This window comes from Moschus berezovskii, chromosome 12 (genome assembly GCF_049115385.1).
Source record: "Moschus berezovskii isolate FMDL1 chromosome 12, NW_MosBer_1.0, whole genome shotgun sequence".
Classification (NCBI taxonomy): domain Eukaryota; kingdom Metazoa; phylum Chordata; class Mammalia; order Artiodactyla; family Moschidae; genus Moschus; species Moschus berezovskii.
Window position 1 is genome coordinate 80,684,326 of NC_142471.1, and position 16,853 is coordinate 80,701,178.

The window sequence follows — 16,853 nt, forward strand, 5'->3', positions numbered from 1 at the left end:
CTGAAAGTAATGAAAGTGAATCACTTGGCAATAGCTTTAGTCTAACAAAATAAAACACTATTTGAGTTATAAAGCATACTTTCAGGGGAAAAACCAAAAGCTATTGAAAAAGCAATTTCTTGCCAAGTAGGTACTAATTCTAAGTACTCACTTGCAATGGGAATAATTTCTGGCTGTTCCTCTGGATTCATGACACTGTATGTTAACTGCATGTGAAGCTCTACTGTTGGAGCCAAAGGTTTAAGATAGATGAAGATTACATGACAAATATAAGTTGAATGTAACCCAGCATCATGGGCCAATGCAATACACTCAGGGCCTGGAATCTACAGTTCAGCGTTGCTCCTTTTGACCTGCGACACCTTGGATGACTTCACTCTGTAGGTGGAGAAACTCCAGGGGTTGATGTCTAAAAGGTTTCTTTCCCCTCTGAAGCGCTGTACTTCTAACTATCTTTCAAATCATTTAAAGAAAGAAGGGACAGCTTTAACGAAAGTAGACCCAAACCCAAACTCTCCTGGGCCATAGTGCAGTTCTGGCAGGCACAGAAAACACAGGCATCACAGAAAAGCACAGGCCTCAAGCCCAGACTAAAGAGCTGTGTTGCAACCCTGAGTGTCAACAGAGCTACACAACAGGTTTCATCTGGACAGAGCTGGGGCCGTGGAAAGTCACTTGTAACTTAATGGGCCAAGGTTTCAACTGATTCTAAGGAAACTCGAAAGAAGGTCAAGTGTGTGCAGGGAACAGTGTCCTGCCTCGCTGCTCATCTGGAGAGCTGGCTGAGGACTCTCCCAGGTTCCAGAGGACCCTCTGGAAAGATGCTGCCTTCACCCTGTCTCTTCCTTGGACACCGTCAGACCTGGCCAGTATTTCATGCTCTCCTCTGGTCTTCCCAGGCCTCTCTCACTCTCCCCGTGTAGGACAGTGGAAAGAACACGAGTTACGGGCTCGGAGAGACCCGAGCTCCAATCTCAGCTCTTCCGCTTACCGCTGGGAGAACGCTGGGGAGGTTAGTTCACCATGAGGGTCTCAATCTCCCCATCTGTAAGATGGGAATCAGGATCGCTACTTGGCAGGGATTCTTCAGGAGAGCCATTGAGAGTGTATGTCAGTTTCTTGCCCCTGCAGAGCTGTAGCTAGTCTGATGTGTTCTCTTTTCCACTTTGCCACTCCTTCCTCGAGCCAAACCTCTCCTTCCCCAAGTACTGCATTTCCCCAGCTCCACGCTTCTCTTGCTCTTTTCATCAGGCCCACCCCTTTCTCATCATCCCTATGTGTTCAAATCCCATCCAGTCTCCAAAACTCAACTCAAAGACCACTTCTCCCAGGAAGCGCCCCATGAGCCCCTTTCCCTCACCTGACCTGCCTTGATCTTTACGATCCATATGTTGTGATATGTTTCAATATCTTTTCATAATTATGTACCTGTCTTTTCTTCCTTACTGTACCTGGGTACTTGGCAAATATTTGTTCTGCGAACAAATGTGTGAACATGGGACCGAAACAGCGGTTTCCAATGTGCTCGCTGTCCTGAAGACAATGTTTTAGCCACCACTCTAAATGAAAACATTGTCTAGAGCAGGAAACAGCCAGGATCAGAATGTGAGATGCACTCTGTGGGGTGAGAAAAAGCATCTGCCTCTATGGGAGCCCAGAAGTTATGTGGGGAAAGCAGCGAGGGGAGGAAAAGCGACAGAAGCCTGGGGCCCAGCACAGTGGCCCCGAGCCTCAGTTCAGACACACTGCCAACCTGCAGACACGGGGACCGTCCTGTGCGTCGAATCAGACTTTTGGGATAAAAGAAATCAGACGGAGATCGATGGATGTTTGGTGGCTGCCGTGAAACATGAAAAAGGGAAGAGTGAAGAAAGAAATAGCCTCGATTTAGAAACACTATCCAAAAACAACCTTTAGGAAAACTAATTTGGTAAGTGACAAGTGACATCAGGTTTTCCCTGGTGTCTCAGTGGTAAAGAAGCCACCTGCCAGTGCAGGAGACTGGGTCGGGAAGGTCCCCTGGGAAGAGGAAATGGCACCCCACTCCAGTATTCCTGCCTGGAAAATCCCATGGGCAGAGGAGCCTGGCAGGCTACAGTGCACGGGGTCACAAAGAGCTGGACACGACTGAACAACAACGATGTGGAATCACTTTAGTCGGGGGTGGGGTGGGGTGTGTGTGTGTGTGTGTGTATGTGTCTGTGTGTGTGTGTCTCTGTGTGTGTGTGTGTCTATGTGTGTATTTTAAGGTCCATGTTGAAAGCATAGTAACTGGTCTTCATTTTCTTTCTTTTCTGGCCACCCCATGAGGCTTATAGGATCTTGGTGCTCTAATCTGTGATTGAATCAATGCCTTCGGCAGTAAGGTGCCGAGTCCGAACAATGGGACTTCCAGGGATTTCCCTAACTGGTCTTTACATTACAGTGTATTTACCTATGTTCCAACCTTCCCCGCTCCCCATCATTCCTTTCCATTTATTTTGGCTGAAATATTCTTACATATCAAGAGTTAGAAGCCAATGAAGCCACTGACAGATGTTCTTGAGAGTCTGTTGTTACAAACACCCCACAAGTTCTTGAAATCTGGAGAATGTGGATTACTCAGTGGGGCTGTTGAAAGATCCTTAAAACATTTTCATTTTGCTATGGTAACTGATGTGACACCAGGAAAAAGGCCTGAAAATCCTGGCTCAAGGCTGTCCTCCACAGACACACCCTTAAGAGAACACAAGAGTTGCTCCTTCTTCAAAATCTAGCCTCTTCTAAATCCCACCAGCGTCAACATCTACCCCACTTGGGGCGCATCAGAACCTCATCTCCTTAGAGGTACATCATCCTTACTACTGGGTGAGTGAGCTGGGGGCCAGCTCCACCTCCCAAGTGGCATACGCTGGCTTTGGGAGAAAAAAGTTTCACTAAAGGGAGAAACAACTACAGCTTCTCTTGGCCAGAATGAGTGGATGTATCTCACTAGTTGTTTTCATAATCCTATCCAAAGAGTTCCATCAAGATGCGATCAAGAGGGTTGATTTTTTTAAAACCATTTCAGTAACACAATCTGCAAACTCAAGCAATCCTTATGGAGAAAGGACACATTCCATTCCGTATGGCCTCGTTATCATTCCTCTGTCTCCCAGAAGACTTCATCAGGGATGAAATAAAAATGATTATTCAACAACTGAGGCCAGCACTGTACAGACAGTGCAGACCACTAGCTACTAGGGTGGTTTGGGGCAGCACCTCCAAGTTACACAGTGAAGTTTACATTCCTATGATTAAAGTGCCAATAAGTACTATCTTTAAGGTGCCAGTATTTTATAACGATAACCCGCTTCAAAGCATCCATGAGTCATCAAAAATCCCAGAGTCTGGCAAGTTGCAGTGTGTACCTGTCTGACTGACAGATGAGAGGGTTAGGTACACATACTCAAGTTGAAGTTCTTTGTCGAAACAGGGATCAAATCACCCTGCTGCTGCTAAGTCGCTTCAGTCGTGTCCGACTCTGTGTGACCCCATAGACGGAAGCCCACCAGGCTCCCCCGTCCCTGGGATTCTCCAGGCAAGAACACTGGAGTGGGTTGCCATTTCCTTCTCCAAAGCATGAAAGTGAAAAGTGAAAGTAAAGTCGCTCAGTCATACCCGACTCTTCACGACCCCATGGACCGCAGCCTACCAGGCTCCTCCGTCCATGGGATTTTCCAGGTAAGAGTCCTGGAGTGGGGTGCCATTGTCTTCTCCACAAATCATCCTAATATTGGTGAACAAGTTCCTTTCCAGTTTGTCTGGTCTTTACTCCATTTTTTTGAGAAAAAGTGATTTTTCCCCCTCCACTTAAAGTCTGCTCATATTAACTGAATTTTAAGACATCCGTTTTTATTCAGGGTCACAAGCAAGGGACAAGTTTCTAAATTATGCAAATGACAAAATATCTCCATCTGATCTTACAGATGCCAGTTGAAAAAACAAAAGCAAAGGAAATAGAGCTTCTAGGCAGACAAGAGCTTCACTGAGAATAAAGAAAAGATATTGAAAAATGGAAATAAGAGCTATCATTCCCAGGGGTGGCAGCCCAAAAAAATGGGGGGCGGGGTTCCTGATAATCATTTCTCTGAAGCCAAGTCACTCCTTCACAAATGACATGTCAGTGATCAGGCCACATTGATGTAGCAGCTGTGTGACTGCTGGGGATCACATATATAGCTTCTTGTGCCTGCTAACAGCAGATCAAGAAGAAATGATTCCACATTCTAGAATATTGTTGTTCAGTTGCTCAGTTGTGTCCGACTCTTTGCAACCCCATGAACTGCAGCATACCAGGCTTCCCTGTCTTTCACTATCTCCCGCAGTTTGCTCAAACTCATGTCCATTGAGCTGGTCATGCTACCTAACCATCTCATCTATTGCACGGCTTCCAAACTGAATTTGGGCCATTCTTTTCCCTGGAACACCACGTGGTGCAGTCCAGCTATTTCGAAGGGGACCACTAAGGTAGTTAGATGGAGGGACTGTGGACTGGGGTCCAGCAGTCTGATTACTGCTCTGAAAAACACTTCCCAGCCCAAGTGAAAAACGGGGCATCTGAGTTAAGAAACAGATTATGATCATGGCCTTGCAACTGTGTACAGCACTTTGCTTCTGAAACAGGAAGAATATTGTCTCCTGGTGGTGATCTGAGAACAGAGTAAGATCAAGAGAAGGCTTTAGAAGTGAGAAATACTAAAAAACCTAAGGGAAGAAAGGAAAAACAGATGACAGAGTCTATCCTCTGTGTGATCCATGTTCCATGGAGTTTTGAAAATATTTTGATGCTACCTAAGGTTTCAGTTACAAAAACAATCAAGAACACTTGTTCCCATTGACTCGTCTGAGCTCATCATGATTTTCCCCAAAGGTTTTTATCTAACAAATCATCAGCTTTTGGAGATGGAGGCTACCTGGTGAACTTGGATTTGAGGCCAATCAAATGTAGCAAGAGCTGAGCAACGGCTGCAGAGTTTGGATTGAGTGATGTGATGGATGAAGTACAAAAAAAGTCTGGTGAGGAGGTCACCAGATGTTGGACCTAGAACTTGACTTTTCCCCTTGAATGCTTTCCTAAGAACCTGATTCATGAAGCAAGGCTTATTTTGTCTAACACAAGCATTTGAAACAAGAATCATCATCAATGGAAGGTGGGAGGAAACCTCTTTTTCTGGCCAAATGGCCTTTCTACTTGGTCTGTGATAGAAGGGGGAAAAAAAGTCATAAGAAGCAATTTCACCCAAACTGCAGAATCAGTGACGGTAAACACAATGGACAGCAAGTACCCGTGGCATCACAGAGCCAGAGCTTTCCTCACCCGCAGCTTTTCCTCAGTCTTGGTTGATTGCTTACAGTCGGGATGCCAAACGGTAGAACCTGGAAAGACAATGCACATCTAAGAATAAAGGAAATGGAAAGCAGCCACAGTCCTATTATACAGAACTTCTGAGAGAGACCCTTTGCCCACGTGTATCATGATAGCTCAAATTCCAGGTGAGTTTTCTGCATCTAATCTGAGCTTGTTCTATAACAGTCATAATCCTAGACCACAGAGACCACTCATTTGGCACAAGAGTGTTTGATGAAAGAGACATTTAGTTCTCAACTGGGCAGTGTTTTTGTTTTTCCAAATGCTATCATTATCCTCTGGGGACTTCCCTGGTGGCTCAGATGGTAAAGAATCTGCCTGTAATGTGGGAGACTGGGGTTCAATCCCTGGGTTGGGTAGATCCCCTGGGGAAGGTCAGGCTGGAATACCCACTCCAGTATTCTTGCCTGGAGAATTCCATGGGCAGAGGAACCTGGCAGGCTACAGTCCATAGGGTAACAAAGAGTCGGACATGACTGAGCAACTAAGTTTCACTTTTCACTTTCATTGTCCTTTAAAAGTAATGTCTGTGTACTTCCCAATATCCATTTTTAATTTCAGAAATATAAGCCATAAGCCATGTTTGCTGCTGCTGCTGCTAAGTCACTTCAGTCGTGTCCAGCTCTGTGCGACCCCATAGACGGCAGCCAACCAGGCTCTGCTATCCCTGGGATTCTCCAGGCAAGACACTGGAGTGGGTTGCCATTTTACATAACATCAAAACGACCAAGCAATTTAGATGAGGGCAATAAAGTCAAACCAGATCATCTATATCCAGAAGCAAAACTCACCAAATTTTTTTTGTTTCTTCAATTACACAGTTACCTACACAGACACAGGAAATCAATCCTAATAGCAGAAAGTTTGAAACTTACATTACAAATCCACAAGTTTTCCTTTAACTTTTAACCTTTTAGTTAACTTTAAAAGGTCTTCACTTTTATATGGGGAGGGAGGGGGAGCGGGGTTCAAGATGCTGAACACATGTACACCCGGGGCAGATTCATGTCAATGTATGGCAAAACCAATACAATATTGTAAAGTAATTAGCCTCCCAGTTAGAATAAATAAACTAAAAAATAAAAATAAAAGGTCTTCACTTTTAAACTAGTGAAGTTACTACTTAAGTGTTGTTTTCTGGTCCTGGGTCAATGCCTCACTTTATAGGAATTTAAGGCGCTTTCTTGGATGGTACCAGTATCACAGAACTAAGCAAAACACTTATATCCAATACAAATCTCTTTTCTTATAAGAATTCAATGCCTGCCTATGCGATTTTTTTTTTTTTTGGCCTAGGTATACAATGTATGTACATGGCTAAGGTCTATGTTTAAGTCCTATGTTCATGCAAGAATATGTTCAAATGTGGGAATGGTGGAACAATTTGAAGAGGGACTTAAAAAGATTTAAGCAAATAGTTACTAAGTTGAAAGCAGTTTTTTTGCCTAAATTTGTAAATTTGTTCCACTTTCAAAATGATAGCCAAAAATTCACCGGATTGATGCTCATTTGGCACATTCTTCTCAGTTCTGGTCACTAAACTATATCCTGATTTAGGATGAAAATAATGCAGCTTTCAGGTTTAAAATGGCTACATTCAAACTGTTAAAAGAGTCATGAAGTTGTCTGTGTAGGACAATGTCAATGATATAAACTTAATATGAGTCTCTGTATGAATATTTTATGTTTTACATTTCACTGTTGAACTCTTTCTCTCCTGAAAAGCTATCAAATTAAAATAACTCTTGAATTATTTTACACCGAGCTAAAAATACTATTAAATTGATGACAGTGTAAATACATTTTATATCAGAATAATACTTTAATCCCTATTTAGCAGTCATTTCTATCTCGCTTAACCCAGGGCCAAAATATCAAACCAAAGCCAGACAGACACATAGTCCATTCAGCACTGGCTTTTACTTGAGGCTGGCTTCAAAGCACAGAAATCCTCTTAATGTGGAGAGCCGGGGGGAGGTAGGGTGGGCAACAGGGCTGGAAGCAGGAGCAGGGTGCACTGTAGAGTTCTACTGAGTGGGCATCCTGGCCCAGAACCCTGGGGGTGCACAAGGCATCGAACTGCCCTCCAGAGGTCAGACACACAGGGAATGCGAGCCAGAGAGAGCATGAGATGCTGGGGAAGATGAAACTGCTCATTGTTCAAGGATGCGCCGAGAGCACAGGCAACACCAAAGCCCAACTCCAGGAAGGATTCACGATGCTCAAATTCGGAACACAGCCCAGATCACCAGGGTTGTTTATCTGTAGTACGACTGTGCTGTACTCGTGTACAGCCAAAAACCACCCTCTTAACTCAGCTTGCAGAACCGTGTGAACATACAGAGGTGCACCCAGAGCCCTCATTCTCAGTTCTTGGCACACACTCTTGGGGTGATGTACACTCTTGGGTCTTTGACGGTGAGTGTTGTAACTGACATATTCAGATCTAAAACAGAGCCTGGAGACCAACCGAAGAATAAATCTGCTCCATGCTGAAAATGTAAAGTGACACCTGTCTATTGCTCCCGAGGATTCACAGTTTGTCCTGGGGGGAAACGTGTCATATAAAGTCCATATGAGACCACAGATTTGGGGCTTGTCACTTGCCTTCATCAGGCCCTTTAAAATTCAGTGAGATTTTCCACTGTAATTTTTTCAGAGAAATCATTCTAAAGCTAAAAAGGATGTCTAGGTTGTCAATTTCTCATACAGCTAGCGTTCTTAGAGGGGAGAGTAGCCAAAGCTTTGATCTAATACTCAAGAGTCATTTCTGGAGACTTTTCTTAGTCTCGTAAAAACAAAAATCAAGAGCAAAGCAAACCATTCATTAAAACTACACATAGTGTTACGTGCAGAGATGAAGAAATGACATGCAAACTGAACAAGCAATAGCTCTTATATTCTTGCTAATTTTACTGATCAGCCCTTGTCTATTTAATGACTCTTTCCTGCTAAAAATAGTAAAATGCTCACACAGATGGTACTGTTTGACTGGAGGAGACTCCTTCCCTAAAACTCTCTGAAAAGCTTCAGAATTTTAGAGGAGATAAATGCAAATCATAGCTGTACACTGGGAAATTTTCTCAAAATTATTTTCACACACAAAAAAATTGAATGGCCCTCTGGTAATGAGCACTTCCTTGGCACCATAAACTTCTCAATTTCTCTGTCAGGAACTTTGGGTGTTTTCTCTCTCTGTCCTTCTCTCTTTCTATGACAGCGATCTCATCTTCATGGGATGAAGTATATCTGTGATGTAATTTGCCAAATATGAAATTTTCTTCTTCCTAAAAGCCTGGATAAGAGCATACTGGGAGGACCCCCAAAATCCTTCTCCCAGGATAGTGAAGTGAGAAAAAACCAAGCATTATAACCATCCAGTATGTAACATTTCTAGACATTGATTTCTTCTTTTGATCTTTGGTTTCCCAAGCATATTCCTGGGGGTTGGGTGGGAGGAGGCCTAGCTGATCTTTCCTCTTGCCTTATCTCCATGGCATCAAGTTCAATCCATTCATCCATAAGCAATCCACTCGTTTGTTAACAGCCTCAGGGGCTCACTGCCAGCATGTCAATTGCTTGGCTGATTAATACTAACTGATGAGGTCACATTTGGCTACATTTATTTGGGATCTGGGTAGCCTTGCAACTAATGAAATGCCTCCTTCTCTTAAAAACAAACAAACAGCACAATTTTCTCTCCCCGGGTGGGGAGAGGTTATTGCATTCTCCAGATCTCCTTACCTTGAAGATACATTTCCTCTCCTTCTGTGAACATCTGGTTGCATCTGCTGCATCGTGCACAACTCGGGTGGTAATGTTTGTCACCCGCCTGCAAGAGAAGAGGTAGGAAATGTTCAGTCTATTGCTGGGCACTGTTTCCAGCCTCTTCTCTGGACATGGCAATTTGAGGGAAAGAGAAAAAAGCTAAGTCAGGAAAGATAACAGTCCAACTGACCAAACTTCTCATACCAATAGCCCTAGAAGCTGAAGCCAATGGCATTGGACCCACGAGGGGCTCAAAGATCAGTGCTCGTGTCTGCCACGTGGGGTTGCCTTGCCTCTTGGGGTTTCTGGCATCCAGCTGTCTCTTGGCTTAGCCTCTCCTGGATAGTTGCCAATTACACACCATGTGCCTGACATGAGTCTACTCCATCTTCCCAAAAAGTTCACCTCAAAAACATTAACATCCAAATTGATGTTGGAGGCCAATGTTGGTTTATACTAAAGCAATAGAAAGAAAGGATCCTATTTAGCAGGTCCTTTTCTAGCTAAACAGTATGAAAATAATATAATCTGCCCAGCTTACATCAAGATGAGAAAACCATAGTAAAAGATATCATCCACTGCTTTTTAATTTTGGAAAGAGCCCTGACTTGCTTCTCTGCTGCTTATAATAATCTTCTGCCAATGTCTCATTTTAATTGTTTTCTGAAGAAGGCATTTTATTGAGGCAGCTCTGCATTATTCATGGACATGTCACTTTCTTAAATATGACAGATGCCATCATAGCAGGTGTTGACTTCCCCAAAGCGAAATGTCACTGGACACAGGGACAATTCTCTAGACAGGTGCCAAGTCACATTAGAGTCATGCTCCAAATACATGCCTGACAAAATGAAATCCTTTCGTTCATAGTTTAGCAAAAAGTCTCACCACCTAAAAATTATCAAATGTACTCTGCAATTAAATCATGTCATCAGTCAACCGTGAAAACACTTCTTTTGCATTAACTGTGCACAAGGCAGTGCTGAGAGCCTAGAGTTAGAAGTGGCTTCACCCTGAGCCTGCGTGAAATCTCCACAGGAAGTTAGAGGTCAGGTGGTGATTCCTTCCTCACACCCTCCTGTACAAACTATGAAACCACTTGGCCACTAGAGTGTGAAATGGTGGTCAGCTACTCAAGATAAACCAGTGGGGAAAAAAAGTTGAAGTTATTTAAAACTAGAAGCCAGGAATGAAATCTTTTCAGTGGTGCCTGCCAGAAAATTCCAGGAGTGGAATTTTGTTCTTATCCATACAGCATTATTTATTTATCTGGGGGGGGAGGGGTATAGGATATGCTAACACAAAGTGGCTCTTTGCCTTAGGCCAGCCAGGGTCCAGTGTGAGTGAGGGGAGGAAGAGAGCAAATACTACTCAGTGCTAAATGCTGTTGAGTCAGCTGGGAGATTAATGCTGCGAGATTAATGCTGGGAGGTCCCAGGCAGTAAGGACAATCTCTGAATTCACGAGGAAAATGTAGAGGAAATAGTTAAGGCCCCTTGACAGGAGTCTGGTGTAGTCTGCAGGGAAAGGCACACTCCTCACAATAGAAGGTGTGCCTAAGCTAGCAATAGAAATTTCTGCATGCTGATAAAACGGATCCACCATATTTAGTGCTGCAATGTTAGAGACATTCTCATTAAAGATAGGAAGCAGGCGGAGATGTACACTTTCACCACTGTTTTTCTTTACTGTTTTTCCTAGCCACTGTGATAGATCAAGAACAAGTACAAAAGTCACTAATAAAAGAGTTCAGTCGAGTAGCTAGATAAAAATTTAACACATATGTAAAAACCAATAGTTTTTCTACTCATTAGCAATACGAATTAAGTCTAGGTGATGAGAAAACAGGTCCCCATTTGTAAATAAATATTTCAATGCAAGATCTACATAAGGAAAACAGTTGAATTTAACTGATGGGCAGGAAAGACTTAAATAGAGACATATGGTATTTATGGAAGGAAAAAATAAATACCATGAAGTTGCCAAATTATCTAAAATGAGCCTATGAATGCAACAAATTCTCAATCAAAATACGAACAGGAGTTTCTTTTATGTAAACTGACAAGCCAATTTTATAAGTTTACATGGAAGACAAAAATGCAGAAAAATATAAAAGATTATTATCCAAAATATACAGCAAGCATCTACAATGAAAACTAAATGACAATATAGGCAAAAGGCAATTTCTGGGGAAATGTAGATTACCCTGAAAATAAAGAATTAGCTCAATCCCATCAGGAATCATGGAAACACAATTTAGAAAAAGAGTATTTTTCTTCAACAAATTGGTAAAGATAAAAAGAAGACTAAGGTGAGGGACTTACCTTAGTAAGTAAGTAACCACTGGTGGTCCAGTGGTTAAGAATCCACCTGCCAATGCAGGGGACACGGGTTCAATCCCTGGTCTGAGAAGATTCCACACGCTATGGGGCAACAAAGCCTGTGAGCTGCAACTACTGAAGCCCATGTGCCCTAAAGCCCATGCTCTGCAACAAGGGAAGCCACTGCGATGAAAAGCCTGTCCACCCCAACTAGAGAGTAGCCCACACTCGCTGCAGCTAGAGAAAGTATGTGCATAGCAACAAAACCCCAGTGTAGCCAAAAATAAACAAATAATTCAATTAAAAAAAGACTAGTGTGAAACAGGCCTTCTCACATATGGTCAGTGAGCAAAATTCTTTTTGGAAAGCAATACTTATTTAAATTCAATGTGTGTGCACACTACTCTGTGATGAATAATTCCACTTGTAAAAGCCACTCTACAGAAATTCTCACACCTGTGTCCAAAAGTATTAAGGATATCTGGTGTTGGATTATTTATAACGGCAAAGAACAAGGAAACAGAAGCCTAGATAAGAAAGTGGTGAAACAAAATATTGACTCATATATAGTCATTAAAAGGATGAAGTAAACCTACATATACTTACATGGAAAGAGTTCAAACTAATATTAGTAAGAAAAAAAACTCAAACAGAAAAACAATACCTATGATATGGCCACATACAGTTGTGGTTAAAAGTGTGGAGATACTGGGTAAGTCCGACTGGATTGGAATCCAGTTTCAGCACTATGTGGGCCTATGAAGGCGACAATCTCTCTAACCTTCACTTCCACACCTGTAAAATGGGTAGAATAATAGCATTTATCTCATGGAGCTGATGAAAGAAGACAAGTATATTTCCTGGCATGCCCCACCCTTGCCCACACTGACCACCAGTCCTATAAGTCAGGCACTGTTACTACTGTTTAAGCCTAAGGAGACACACACACACACACACACACACATATATATTGATTTTATATGTGTGTCCTGCCCAGAGAGAGGGTGGGGAGAATGCACGCCAATTAGTTTTCCGTGGTTCCTTGTGAAGAAAGAGGAAAGAGTAGAGGTGGGAAGCTAACAACTTCCTTTATATGCTTCTGTATTGCTTTGATCTTCTACAAGAATTCATTTTTATGTTACTGTGTAATAAGGAAATAAAAACTAAGAAAAAAAAAGTCCATTGTCTCTTGGAGTCATTACGTGATCCTGGGCAAACCACAGACTCGTGGAAAATCTACTGTAGAGATGATGAAGTTGATAGCAACAGCGACAATAAAAGTGAACATTTTTATTGTGATAATTCTGATCAGTCACTGTTCTGCAGACTTTATAAACATTCAGGCATTCGTTTCACAAGAACCTACTGAGGTTATTATTCCCCACTCTCCAGATAAGGAAGCTGAGGCTTGGAGAGATTTAGTAAACTTGTCCCTGGTCACACAACTAGAAAGTGGTAGGGCCAGGGTGCAAACCCGGGTGGTCTGACTCTGCAGCACGAGTCCCTAACTACTATCACAGCTAATCACCATACAGTACCTCAATGCTGTATCTACCTTACAGTGATGGTAGGGTGAACGATGAAATGACATTTTGACAATGCTGTGATGTACTGCATGCAACAATAATAGGAAAACAACATAATGAGTTTCTGAACAGAGGTGGTTCTAGGACCATCCACATAAAGAAGGCTTTCTAGTGTGGTCTGGGATGCTGATAAAAGGCTCTCTGGATGCCACCCTTTCCCAAGGACAGGCACGGGGGAGTAGCTATTACATGAACTGTCACACAAGATGGGTGGGAGGTTCGGCCAGGGCCCCTGTGGCAGGGCTCTGCTCTGCAAATCATTAGTAAAAGCACCGTTGAGAAACACTGAAAATGTAATTCCAGGGGCATCGGTCTTGACGTGTGTACTTGCTTCATCCCAAGATGCTGAACGTGTCAAGAAATATTGTGAGACAGAATCGAAGGGCAGTTGCACAGCTGTTCAAAAGTCTGTCTGTGCCACAGTGCAGGCCTGGGGGTGGGTAGGGGGAGGGCACAGGGTCGAGGGCTCAAGATAAGGGAACCCCCCCCACCCCCGCATATGTGTTTCACTTCTTCTTACATGACAGTTCTCAGACAAGCCCTGTGTGCAGGGCCAGGAAAAGTACCAGAGCTGAACACGGACAGGGTTATATGCAAATTAACCAAAAAAAAAAAAAAACTGATGTAGCTGAATCCAAAGCATTTAAATTAGAGTCATTTTTAGAAGAAGGAAAAGTATTTCAGATAATGAGCAAAATGAGACTAAACAGCGCCCATGGAAGAATGAAGAGGAACACACAATTCCTGTGGAGAGGAGGCTGTTGACTGCAAACTTTTAAAGTAGTGTGGGCTTTGTTGTGACAGGTGACTCCATAAAAGATGGTTACCAAGTACCTGACCTCAGACTCACATCCTGCAGCTCCAGCTCTGCCCCAGCCTGACAGACCAGATGTGTCTTCGGGACTTGCTACAGTCCTGTGGTGAATGGTGACTTTTCATCCATCTTTGTGCCCTGCTATTTAAAAAACTACAACCCTACTTCTTTACTGTCATGCATTCAAAATGCATACACTAAAAAGTCTACATTCGGACTGGCACTAAACTCTAGTTGAGTTTTATAAAAGCACCTGCATACACAAAGTGTTAGAAATTGCTTGCCTTTAATAGCGCTCATTAAGTCACGCTTCTGCGGTTATTATTTCTGTTTAGTTGATCTCTGAATTGAAGTATAAACTTTATCATACAGGCGAGAATTCCATCTGGGGAAACACCATCTGCTTCAAGCACCAAATTCGTGAAACTTACTATCTGGAAGAGGAGAAAGGAGCTCTGAGTTCCTTGTGGACAGTAGGTGCAGGAAAAGGGCTACAAGATTCAGAATTAGGAGACTGGGGTATCATTTCTTCATTTCTTATTCATGAGACCTCCATTATGTCACTATTTACCGTCTCCAAGGCCCTGGCCCTTCCTTTGTAGAAAGTGAAGGGCTGGACTAGACAATTTCAAGTCCTACCCTGCTGTAAGAGTCTGTGATTCTGTGTAAAATCCCACCCCTCTCCAAGCTTACGTGGCAGTGTTAGCAAAACAGCAATCTGGGTAGAGAAAGGACATTCTTGATGGCAGAGATTGGAAATGAACCAAAGACCCCAGAGTGTCTGAAAGCCAGGAGGAGTTCTGGCACCCTAAGCCCCATGCTGGGATAACAGACCGCTGTGGGTAAAAAAGAGGACTGCGATTACAGACCCCATCCTTGGACAGATAATTCTCTTAGCTCTGGGGTGGTAACTGTCCTTTCCAGTTTCTCTCCCCCCCACCCCGCCACCCCCACTGTTTCTCTTATAGTACTTTACTCCCGATACAGCTCAGGAGATATGGAACAGGGTCCTTGAAGTCATCCTTCAGCCATTTATAGCTCAGACCACACCTCCTTCCCCAAAGGACTTCCGGATGCTTATCTGAGAAGGCTGTGATCCGAAAACAATGAAACAAAAGCCTCAGCGGAAAAGAAAAATCAAAAGGTTTCACTCTCAGGCCAACATGTTCGCTGTGATGCAAGCTTCTCAGTAGATGAGGTCAAAAGAGAAAATGGGCCACTCTGGTCTCACTGGGTTAAAAAATGGCCACATACAATTGTCACTAGAGGCAAGGTTTCCTGATTCTAAATTAGTCACAGGCTGTGAACCTCAACCATGGGCTGACGTTCCATATGGGCTTGCTCTGTTTCATGCGTGGTTCCCAGGGCTCTGAGTGACGGGTCTCACACAGCCCTGTGAGGGACGTGTTCTTTTACAATGGTGTTCTTCGAACAATGAAAAGCTCAGAGAAATGAAAACTCAGAGCAAACAATTTCTCCAAAGTTCCCAGTGCTTCCACAAAGCAGAGCTGGGCTGTAAGTCCTGACTGCCTGACTCCAGGCCTCCTCTTGCATAAACTGCCTCCAAAAAGCCCCAAAGGAATTCTCACAGAGGGAACCTCAGTTCTAGAGCAGCTAACCAACTTCCACACTGATTTCACTGATGGCTGGAAACATCCAAGTAGTTTTTCTTCTATAAAGCCTTGAGAAAAATGGAGGGTGTAGACTAAAGGCCGCTGAATGAAGACATTTTCACAGCGGAAGTTAAACTATCAGTCTAGGGTGGTAGACCTTTTTAAAAAAGATATAACTTGATTCAGAGATGGTGTTCAGAATACCCAAAAGAATAAACAAATTGCTTTTCTGTCCCTGCATGCTAAGTCACTTCAGTTTTGCCTGACTCTTTGTGACCCTATGGACTGTAGCCCGCCAGGCTCCTCTGTCCATGGGATTCTCCAGGCAAGAATCCTGGAGTGAGTGCCATTTCCTCCTCCAGGGAATCTTCCTGACCCAGGGATCAAACCTTTGTCTCTTATAGCTCCTGCAGTGGCAGGCAAGTTCTTTACCATCAGCGCCACTTGGGAAGCCCCTGAGACTGTTGCAAACATGGCTCTGGTTGATGATGCTTTCAGATTAAGGACACAGAAACATTTGGAGGTAAGTGCGTTGGCCTAGATCGGGGTTTTCTAACTTTACTGCACATAAGCAACACCCAAGAGACTTTAAAAATGGGTTCAATGGCCCTAGGGTGGGGCACAGAGATCAGCTTCTTTTTATTTTGTAAGCACTGACATAAGTCTATGCAGATCATCATGAACTGGGGAAACCTGATGGTAGACGAGGAAGCCAAAGGTAGTAACAAGGACATTGCTTCCTTGGCAGGCGTATGGGTGGGGAGAGAGGCAGAATCACACTAGTTCCTGGTATTGTTCCTGAAGAAAGGCAAGGTGGGGCTAATTCAGCCTTCTTTGCATTTGCTGCTTTTTCCCTTGAAGTGGGAGAGGTTTCCAATGCAACCGGACTAGCTTGATCTCGAAGTTACCACTCACCTGTTCCGGAAGGCTGTTTTTCCTGATTCAGCATTCTGACTGGGCAGGATAATGAGGGTGTGCCTTGGCCCAAAGTTTGGATCCTGGGCAAAGATGAATAAATCAGTCTGCCCAGGCAGCTTGCACGAAGCCCAGAGGGCTCTCCATAAGTCTGCAAAGCCAGTCTGCACAGAGACGAGCATCCTGCTCCCCACTCCCCTACCAACTCAACCCCAACAGTGGCCCCGGCTCCAAATATCAGGGGGAGGGTTCCCCCAGAAAAGATGCACAAAATGGTGTGAAGAGATATCCACAAGTGCACTCCAATGCTCTGGTTCCCTTTGACCAGCTCAAAATATAAAAGGACAAAAAAAGGCTGCAATATCCCAGTGGAAACGCATATTGGCCTTTTGCAAGTGACTGCTGCTGTCTTTGGAGAAGGCAATGGCAAGCCACTCCAGTACTCTT

General features: G+C 43.5%; 1 protein-coding gene across 14 annotated transcripts in view; it reads right to left on the minus strand.

Moving 5' to 3' along the window:
* ABLIM1 (actin binding LIM protein 1) overlaps positions 1–16,853 on the minus strand; it is a 340,561-nt gene that overhangs the window by 47,164 nt on the left and 276,544 nt on the right. For 13 of the 14 annotated variants that reach the window (XM_088842358.1, XM_088842352.1, XM_088842357.1 and 10 more), the window contains 3 exons: positions 9,134–9,221; positions 5,339–5,397; positions 1,754–1,837 (listed from right to left, as the gene is read on the minus strand). In XM_088842358.1, coding sequence (XP_088698484.1) covers positions 1,754–1,837; positions 5,339–5,397; positions 9,134–9,221 — 231 coding nt within the window. The remainder of the gene's footprint in view (positions 1–1,753; positions 1,838–5,338; positions 5,398–9,133; positions 9,222–16,853) is intronic. The other variant, XM_088842351.1, reaches the window with a different exon arrangement.